At 36.2% G+C, this 11,026-nt stretch overlaps 1 protein-coding gene across 1 annotated transcript; it reads left to right on the top strand.

The window, feature by feature from the left end:
- Positions 1 to 432: 432 nt before the first annotated feature.
- LOC104231774 (serine/threonine-protein kinase BLUS1-like) lies at positions 433 to 1,562 on the top strand. Its single transcript, XM_009784828.2, has one exon. It carries the CDS (start codon positions 489 to 491, stop codon positions 1,560 to 1,562), a length of 1,074 nt encoding a protein of 357 aa, XP_009783130.1. The 5' UTR covers positions 433 to 488.
- The last annotated feature ends 9,464 nt before the right edge of the window (positions 1,563 to 11,026 follow it).

Raw genomic sequence — 11,026 nt, forward strand, 5'->3', positions numbered from 1 at the left:
AGACTAATTCACGTATCCTTAAAACCACGTATAAATTCAATTGTTATCCGATTTTGAGGGTAAAAAGACAATATGATACCCCTTAATATTTTTCTCCCTGCTTTCTCCAGCCCGAGTAGACTGTCCTTCTTCTTTCTTTTGTGTAATTTCGTTTAGTTAAACACTCAGTCAATTTGAACAGTGATATTAGCACAGGTTGAACGTGAGAATAATAACAAATTAATGTTCGTATTTTAAAACATGAAAACTCGCCCATTCAAAAGAAAGAAATAAAAAATCAAAAGAGGAAATATCAAAAGAGGCCAAGAATCATAACGGCTTCTTGAACTAAGGCGCGCGGAACAACTAACCAATGAGCCAATGCTATCGTCCCTTTATTAATCGTACAATTTATCTTCTCTTCCTCCCCAAACCAATCCCAATTTTCTAAAACTTCTGATTTTCTGTTCAAGAAAACAAGCAGAACCCCATAAACCCATTTCAACAAAATGCGTAGGTCAAAATCATCAGGTCTACCAAAAGATTATCATCCAGGAAAAGTTGGCAAGACCATTATTGATCCAAACACTAAGGATACTTACCTGCTCAACAAAGAAATTGGTTCTTCTTCTGACGGTTGCTGCCGAGTTTACAAAGCTTTACTTTCCGACTCTATGGAAAGTGGTACTCCTGTCCCTTCTGGCCACGTCACACTGAAGACGATAAACAAGAATCATGAAAATGAATGGGTCGAGTTGCAACTAGAAGCACATACGAGTTTTACTAATCCTCGTGGAAATTTAATAGCAGTCAAGAATTATTTCGATACTAATGAAGTTTTATGCGTTTCATTGCCATACATGTCAGAAGGATCTCTTCGTTATATTCTTTCTACTCGAACGCACAAAATTTTGTCAGAGGATTGTATTGCTATTGTTCTTAAAGAATCACTTCTTGGTCTAAAAGATATTCATCTTCTTCGAAGGGTTCATAGAACTTTCAACGCTGGTGATATTTTTGTTCATATTGAAGAGTCTACTGGCCAAATCAGGATCAAATTAGCAAATGGAGCATCAGTATATAATTCGGAAAATATCAATACTGAAGAAATTCAAGAAACTGGTTCCAGTTCTTGTGTTTTTTTGGATCTAAAGAGTATTTCCAAATGGGGTTCTGCACCAGAGATTTTTGAGAAAGATAATGCTACAAATGGACCAAAATCTGATATTTGGCTATTGGGAATAACTGCATTGGAATTAGGGTACGGAGATTTACCAGTGAAAAATCGAGAGGACTTGGATTGTATAATCAAGAAGATAAGGGAAAAGAAGAAATTGCCAAAATCACTTGAAAAACTGCTGAAGAAAAAAGGGAAATTCAAGAAAGGTTTGGATTTGATTAAAAGAAAAGAAAAGGTGTTTTCTGATGAGTTTGAGAATATGGTGATCGAATGTCTTAATGAGGATCCAGAAAAAAGGCCAACTGCTGATCAGCTTCTGAATTATCCATTTTTTACTATGCAAAGGGATATGAAAAAGTTTGAGCAATTTGTGTTGAATAATTCAGATCCTACTGATAATTGAAGATTTAGCGTTGAGCAGAAGGGAGTATCGATGTAGTATTAGACATTTACTTTCATACGCTGGTATTAGTAATAAGAGCAGAAATTTAGTAATTTAGATGTATGGCATATTCAGCAGATTTTGGGATTAACGTTGATATATAGTAAGTACAGTGTACTACTTTGTTTAGGCATGAAATAATCTGTTTTTTTTGAGTTTGGGATCATATGGTTTATACAAATGAAATTGAATACTAATTTGCTGGGTTTATCGTGTGATGATTATTCCTCTGCTTCTTTTTTCTTCTGCTCTTTCATCATCTAGTGATTTTATTTGGATGATGCTTTTAATTTGTAGGTTCCTATGAAATTGGTCACTATTTCTGGATGATACAGTATTTGTTTATACTAATTCATTTTGAACGCCAAATAAAATCTGGCTCTCCAGTATTTATATTTTAAGAAAATAAGATAAAGCAACAATTCTGGAATACTAGTACAGTAATCCAAGCAAGTGGGGAAAATTAAGTAATATAGCTTATACTTTATATGGAATAATAAAACTATGGAATTTTGTTCGCCAGTGGTACAAACAATAGGAACTCATACGAGTAATTTTGATCTTCTATCGATTTCTTTGTTTAACGAGGTGCTATGATTTGGAAAAATCGCAGCAAGATGAAAAACTAAAAAAAATTAAATGCAAGGGCATGCAATTTGGAATTTCTATTCTCCATGATTTTATTTTACCACATAAAAAAATCTTCTAATTCATTATATAATCTTTGGTTAGATTCTCGTTTACTAGTATATTTCACGAGCAAAAAACTGAATTTATACTTAGCTATTATTGTTGAAATTGGCAAAATGTTTGTCCCACATCGATGGGAAAACAAAAGTTGGGGGGATTTTCCCCCTATAAAAGAAGGCTTAATGTTTAGGATTTAAATACACCTCTCATTTGCCTTCTCATCTGTTTAAGGCATTTGTATCTTCTCTCTTTAGTATTATTTCACTTGTATTTTTGGAGTGAAATAAAATATTGGTTGTGTCCGAGGAGTAGGCAAAATTAGCCGAACCTCGTAAATTCTGGTGTTCCCTTTATTGTTGCTTTATTGTCTTATTTATTATTTGGTGGCTGTCATAATTTTTGGTATAGTAGTTGTGACTTATTCACACTATATACATTTGGCTTCCGCAACAATTGGTATCAGAGCCAAGGTACTGTCTAAGTATGCTCTGTGGTTGCAGCATAGTCTGATCTTCCACATCAGAAAAGATTTATCTTGGTAACTGAGTCAAGGTTCTGTCTGAGTATGCTCTGTGGTTGCAGCTTAGTCTGATCTTCCACACCAGAAAGGAAATAATCTTGATTTGTGTCGTCAGCTATTAAATAATATTTGTGTCAAAGATGGGAGACAATAAACAAGAAGAATCTACATCAAGTGTCAACAATACGTCATCATTGGCATCTTCGCTTATGACAAGAATTGTGTCAAATGCGAAATTTGCGGTAGAAATTTTTGACGGGTCCGGACATTTTGGGATGTGGCAAGGCGAGGTTCTAGATGTCCTTTTTCAACAAGGGCTAGATCTGGCCATTGAAGAAAAGAAACCAGATGTTATTGGAGAAGAAGATTGGAGAATTATCAACCGTGTTGCTTGCGGTACTATTCGATCCTACCTTGCTAGAGAGCAGAAATATCCATACACAAAGGAAACTTCTGCAAGTAAATTATGGAAAGCACTGGAGGATAAATTTTTGAAGAAAAACAGTCAAAATAAATTGTACATGAAGAAGAGACTGTTTCACTTCACCTATGTTCCTGGTACCACGATGAATGAACATATCACCAGTTTCAATAAGTTGGTCACAAATTTGCAAAATATGGATACAACTTATGATGATGGTGACTTGGCCTTAATGTTGTTGGCGTCACTTCCTGATGAGTACGAGCACCTTGAAACTACTCTACTCCATGGAAATGACGAAATTTCTCTCAGAGAAGTTTGTTCGGCTTTGTACAGCTATGAACAAAGAAAGCGAGAAAAACAGAAGGGCGGAGAAGGAGAAGCACTGTTTGTGAGGGGTCGTCCTCAAAATCAAACGAGGACAAAGAAGGGAAGATCCAAGTCAAGATCCAGACCCAGCAAAGATGAATGTGCCTTTTGTCGAGAAAAAGGGCACTGGAAGAAAGACTGTCCGAAGTTGAAGAATAAGGCCAAACATAACAATGGAAAGGCTATTATGGATTCAAATGTAGCTGATTGTGATGATTCAGACTTCTCATTAGTTACAACAGAGTCATCAACATCATCAGACATATGGTTGATGGACTCGGCTTGTAGCTATCATATGTGTCCCAACAGGGACTGGTTCGTGGAATTTCAAGAAGGAGAATATGGAGTCGTCCACACAGCGGATAACAGCCCTCTTACCTCATATGGCATTGGTTCAATACGATTAAGGAACCATGATGGAATGATCAGAACATTGACAGATGTTCGATATGTACCGGATCTGAAGAAGAATCTCATCTATGTGGGAGCCCTAGAATCAAAAGGGTTCAAAATCATTGCAGAAAATGGAGTGATGAGAGTATGCTCCGGTGCACTAGTGGTAATGAAGGCTAATCGGAAGAATAATAATATGTACCACTATCGTGGCAGTACAGTTATTGGGACAGCGACAGTGACATCCAGTGATGACAAAGAAGCAGAAGCAACCAAGCTATGGCACATGCGCTTGGGACATGCTGGAGGAAAATCCTTGAAAACTCTATCAGATCAAGGATTGTTAAAAGGAGTAAAGGCTTGCAACTTGGAGTTTTGTGAGCATTGTGTCAAAGGGAAACAGACAAGGGTTAAATTTGGTACAGCGATCCATAATACTAAAGGCATTTTGGATTATGTACACTCTGATGTTTGGGGTCCTTCCAAAACACCTTCATTGGGTGGGAAGCACTATTTTGTAACCTTTGTTGATGATTTTTCTCGAAGAGTGTGGGTGTATACAATGAAAAACAAAGATGAAGTGCTGGGAATTTTTCTCAAATGGAAGACGATGGTGGAGAATCAAACAGGCAGGAGGATCAAGTGTATTCGCACAGACAATGGAGGTGAATACAAAAATGATCATTTCAATAAGGTCTGTGAAAATGATGGCATCGTCCGACACTTCACTGTTAGACATACACCACAACAGAATGGAGTGGCAGAACGTATGAACCGGACCTTGCTGGAGAAGGTACGGTGTATGTTGTCCAATGCTGGCTTGGGCAAAGAATTTTGGGCTGAGGCAGTTACATATGCATGCCACCTCATTAATCGCTTACCATCTGCTGCTATTGATGGCAAGACACCATTTGAAAAATGGTATGGAAAGTCTGTTGTAGATTATGACTCTTTGCACGTGTTTGGCTCAACTGCATATTATCATGTGACAGAGTCAAAATTGGATCCAAGGGCAAAGAAGGCTATTTTTATGGGAATTACTTCTGGAGTCAAAGGATATCGCTTATGGTGTCCTATGACAAAGAAAGTAATATTCAGCAGGGATGTTACCTTTGATGAATCTGCTATGGTAAATAAGGTAACAGAAGATACCAAACAAAATAAAGGTGCTTCTAAGCAGGTGGAGTTTGAGGGAAAATTTATTTTTCCTACACAAGAAGCAGAGGAGGAAACAAATGAAGATTACCCTCTGGAAGGAGAGCCAGTAGAGGAGATTCCAACTCAGGAACCTCAACAACAACTTGAATCAATAGCAACCAGCAGGCCAAAAAGAACAATAACGAAACCTGTTCGTCTCATAGAGACAGTTGCTTGTGCAACCTCAATTGTAGCTGATGATGTTCCTACCACTTATAAAGACGCAGTCCAAAGTTCAGAAGAAGATAAGTGGAGGATTGCCATGAATGATGAAATACAGTCCCTTCATCAGAATCATACATGGAGATTGGCCAATCTCCCGAAGGGAAAGAAAGCAATTGGGTGCAAATGGGTATTTGCAAAGAAGGAAGGATTTCCTAACCAAGTAGATGTTCGCTACAAAGCAAGATTGGTGGCCAAAGGATATGCTCAAAAGGAGGGAATTGATTACAATGAAGTATTTTCTCCAGTTGTAAAACATTCCTCCATTAGAATTATGTTGGCTTTGGTAGCACAATTGGATTTGGAACTAGTTCAGATGGATGTAAAAACTGCGTTTTTACATGGAAACTTGGAGGAGGAAATCTACATGACTCAGCCAGAAGGATTCAAAGTTGCTGGAAAAGAAAATGTGGTGTGCAAACTTGAAAAATCGTTGTACGGATTGAAACAATCTTCTAGACAATGGTACAAGCGATTTGACGAGTTTATGTTGCGGCAAGGGTACAAGAGAAGCAAATACGATCATTGTGTGTATTTGCACAAGCTTAAAGATGGTTCCTTTGTATATCTTCTCCTATATGTTGATGATATGTTGATAGCTTCCAAGAATTCGGAAGAAATTGATAAGTTGAAAATTCAACTGAAGAAGGAGTTCGAGATGAAGGATTTGGGTGAGGCAAAGAAAATTCTTGGCATGGAGATAATAAGAGATAGACGTTCAAAGAAACTCTGTTTATCTCAGAAAGAATATTTGAAAAGAGTACTACAACGTTTTGGCATAGATGACAAGACTAAGCCAGTTAGTACTCCACTTGCTCCCCATTTTAAGCTAAGTACTAATATGTCGCCAATGGATGAAGCTGAACGAGAGTATATGTCAAAGGTACCATACGCAAATGTTGTTGGTAGCTTGATGTATGCAATGGTTTGCACAAGGCCTGACATTTCACAAGCTGTTGGAGTTATTAGCAGATATATGCACAATCCAGGGAAGGAGCATTGGCAAGCTGTGAAGTGGATTCTACGGTATATTCATAATACTGTAGATGTCGGGTTAGTTTTTGAGCAGGAAGACAATCAGTCTGTAGTTGGATATTGTGACTCAGATTTTGCGGGTGATCTGGACAAACGAAGATCAACTACTGGTTATGTGTTTACTTTTGCAAAGGCACCAGTTAGTTGGAAGTCTACTTTGCAGTCAACAGTTGCTTTGTCTACAACAGAGGCAGAGTACATGGCTATTACAGAGGCTGTGAAGGAGGCAATTTGGCTTCAAGGATTGCTAAAGGAGCTTGGTGTTGAACAAAAAGGTATCACAATTTTTTGTGATAGTCAAAGTGCTATTCAATTAGCGAAGAACCAAGTTTATCATGCAAGGACGAAGCACATTGATGTTCGGTATCATTTCGTACGAGAAATCATAGAAGAAGGTGGAGTCACGGTGAAGAAAATTCATACTACAGAGAATCCTGCTGATATGCTGACAAAGGTGGTGACTGCGATCAAGTTTCAACATTGTTTGGATTTGATCAACATTGTTGAACACTGAAGATTGAAGATGAAGACACAACCAAAATTTGTTATTGAGAGAAAATTGAAGATGTGGAATTTTGCCAAGGTGGAGATTTGTTGAAATTGGCAAAATGTTTGTCCCACATCGGTGGGAAAACAAAAGTTGGGGGGATTTTCCCCCTATAAAAGAAGGCTTAATGTTTAGGATTTAAATACACCTCTCATTTGCCTTCTCATCTGTTTAAGGCATTTGTATCTTCTCTCTTTAGTATTATTTCACTTGTATTTTTGAAGTGAAATAAAATATTGGTTGTGTCCGAGGAGTAGGCAAAATTAGCCAAACCTCGTAAATTCTGGTGTTCCCTTTATTGTTGCTTTATTGTCTTATTTATTATTTGGTGGCTGTCATAATTTTTGGTATAGTAGTTGTAACTTATTCACACTATATACATTTGGCTTCCGCAACAATTATAAGCACAAGTATAACTTTTTGTTAGATCTTCATTTACTAGTATATTTCACGAGAAAAAAAACTGAATTTATACTTTTATATTATAAGCACAAGTATTTAGCAATATATAAACGAGATTCTCTATTATTTTTTCTAATAAACAACCAAAGTTTGCAGCGATCCCATCAGGGACGGAGCTAGCCCTTCCAATACGGGTTCGGTTGAACCCAGTAACTTTTGTTCAAACTCAATATTTGTCTTAAAAATTTATTGAATTATGCACAAATTATTATTTTAGAACCTAATAACTTAAAAGAATTAGAATATTGAACCCAAAAATTTCAAATCCTGGTTCCACATCTGGATCCCATTGCTTTGTGGATACTGATAAAATACATTTGAACGAACAGTTGGACATATTGTTATTACAATATAAACAAGATTAATTCAAGAATAAATTAAATCGAAGTATTTTCTGAAAAACTCCTAATAAACATAAGCTAGAACTGGAATATTTGAAAGGTTAAACTTGTGTGCACTGGTGGAGTGGTGGTATATAATTGTTTTACAGCGTCAGGTTAAATTAACACACAACAACTCAACAAGATAAAATCAGATAAGTAGCTTGTTAATAACCAACTAAAATGTACTGACAGCGTAAAAATTACTTACTAGTAGTACTACGACACAAGTTAAATCCTATTAAAAAACGTAAGAGAGTCTAATTAATAGAAACTTGAAACTAAGGAGAAATAATATACGAACAAAAGGTATAAAATGCAAGTAATTAAACATTACTCTATGAATAATTGTCCTAGCTTTCTTGAATTTAATGAAGTAATCTTGAGAACAAGGCCAGGGAAAACATCATCATCATCATTAATATGAGTATTCTCTTCCAATATAAAAGGATCATTACACTTATCAGATATAGTTTGAAGACTTTCTCCTTCTTCAACTACGTAAATTTCATCACAGATTTTGCTCCCAAGCAGCTTTATATTGGACTGATCATCTTCAAGATTTAGAGCTTCCAAAAAAGAGAAGTTCAATGCTGTAAGCAACAAAAACAGAAGAAAAAGAGAGGAATAGTAATTGATATTTGCTGAAAAAGACATTCTTGAGGAAGCCATGAGAGTTAGAAAGAAAGGAAAATGGATGTATATATATATAAGAAGATGGAAGAGAAGTTGTGTTACTTTATTAGTATGTGAAGGAAGTGGGGAAGGTCCACGTTGTGTTAGGAAAGCTATTGGTTTGTGGAAGTGGGGATTGCGGTAGTTATATATATTTCCATTTTCTTTTTAATTTGTTGGGTAGAGGATGAATTTTTTTTTATTATTGTTTTAATTTTAATGTGACACATTTTCTAATCGGTTCCGAATAGCTTGAATTTTTTCCTTAATAGACTTTGACTAATAAAGAAATACTATGAAGAATCACTACGCTGCGTCCATGCTGATATATAGTCGGGGAACGTGCCCAAATAGCCATTTTTAGGGTTATTATTTATAGATTAGCCAATAATTTATTTGTCCTGAAAATTTAAATTAAAGATCTTAATTTCAAGACTTTTTGTCCGGAAAAATTAAACTGAAAAATTAAAATTCAGCACATATTGGCTAATTTTTAAAGAGCAGCCCTCTACGATAGCTACCTAATGTCATCTCTACTATATAGCCACCGTAGACTCAAGTGCCAAATTCTACTTATATCAACCCAAGCAGGCTGGTCAGAGCCAGACCTGTCCAGGACATTTGCGTTCGAATAAACAGAAAGAAATTGACACCATATGGCCACAAAAAATGAGAAAAAATAATCCACTTTTTTTTATTGCCTGCCTAGTCAAATGATTAAGACTGTTTGATTTTTTAATATTTAAATATGTAAAATTTATCTTTATTTGAAAATTAATAAACATAAAATTCAAATGAAATGCTAATTAATCTAATATTCTATCAATAAAATATATAAAAATTTTAAAGTATAGTAGTCGCTGGTGGTGATGGCTAACGGTGGCGATTGTGAATGCCGACTAGAGGCGGTAGTTGGTGATAGATTTGGTTGATGGTGGTGGTTCAGGGTAGTAGCTAGTGGTGATTAGCAGTGGTAGCGATTATGATTTAGGATGGTGGTGGTGAGTAGTGATAGTTAATAATGGCTGGTGGTGGTGGGTGGTGGTAGTTTATAATGATGGGTAGTGTCGGTTATGATTGTTGATGGTGATGGGGTGGTTAGTGGTGGTAGTTGAGGTGGATGAATGTTTGTGGTTGAGAATGATGGTGGTGGGAGTGGTGCGGATAGCGGGTGGTGGTAGTCGATTATGGTGGCAGATATGATTGAAGATGATGATAGTGATGGAGGTTGAGTATGGTGGTGGTGGTGGCGACGGCACGGTGGTAGTTGATAATGGTAAGTAGTGGCGATAACTAATACTGAATATGGATGATAGCATCTTAATGAAATTAAGGCCTCATTTGTTTGCATTTAATGGAGGTCTGAATCTTAATCATTCAGATCTCACACATTAAGTGCGTTTGTTTTTAAAGTCAGAATTGTAATTATTCAGATCTTAAATTATTAAGTGTGTTTATTTTTTTTTACTTTACGACCACTTAATGGGTGTGAATAGGTCTGTATGATTAAGATCTAAAACAGAGACTTAATTTCATTAAGATATTATCACATATTCATTATTAACTACCGCCACCGCCTACCATTATCAACTACTACCATGCTGCCACCACCACCAGCATGCCACCGTCATCCTCAATCATAGCCGCCACCATTATCGACCATCACCGCCACTCCGACCACTATCATTCTCACCCACAATCAATACTTATCCACCTCAACTACCACAACTAACCACTTCATCACCCAGTCGGCACCGCCCATCATTATGACTTACCACCACCTTCCTCAATCACAAACCACCACCCGCCATTATTAATTATCACCACCCACCACCACTATCCTCAATCATAATCGCCACCACTACCAATCACTACTAGCTACTAGCATGAACCACCATCATCAACCAAAACTATCACCAACCACCGCCTCTAGCCGGCATTTACCCGTTAGCCATCACCACCAACAACTATCATATTTTAAAACACTATATATTTTATTGATAGAATATTAGATTAGTTAGTATTTCATTTGAATTTTATGTTTACTATTTTTCAAATAAAGATAAATTTTATACATTCAGATGTTAAAAATTAAACAGTCTTAATTTTTAGTATTCATCAGATCTTAATAAACATCTTAATGTATTCAGATATGTATTCAGATTCAGATATCTTAATCTTAATACACATCTTGATATTCAGACGTGTATTCAGATTCATACGTCTTAATCTTAAAAAAAATAAATGAGGCCTAAGTATCTGTTACAGATCTTAATCATACAGACCTATTCAGACTTATTAAGTGATTGTGAAGTAAAAAAAAACAAACACACTTAATGATTAAGAGAATAATTAAGATTCAGATTTTAAAAACAAACGAACTTAATATCTGAGATATGAATGATTAAGATTCAGACCTCTATTAAGTGCAAACAAACGAGTCCTTAGTCTAATGCTTTGCAGATCTCTCTTTATTGTTCACCTTCCATATTCATCCGCCATTGACACGACCAA

The sequence above is a fragment of the Nicotiana sylvestris genome, chromosome 8 (genome assembly GCF_000393655.2).
Source record: "Nicotiana sylvestris chromosome 8, ASM39365v2, whole genome shotgun sequence".
Lineage (NCBI taxonomy): Eukaryota > Viridiplantae > Streptophyta > Magnoliopsida > Solanales > Solanaceae > Nicotiana > Nicotiana sylvestris.

Coding starts and splice junctions, on each gene's coding strand:
- LOC104231774 (XM_009784828.2), top strand. CDS start 489: ATGCGTAGGTCAAAATCATCAGGTCTACCAAAAGATTATCATCCAGGA.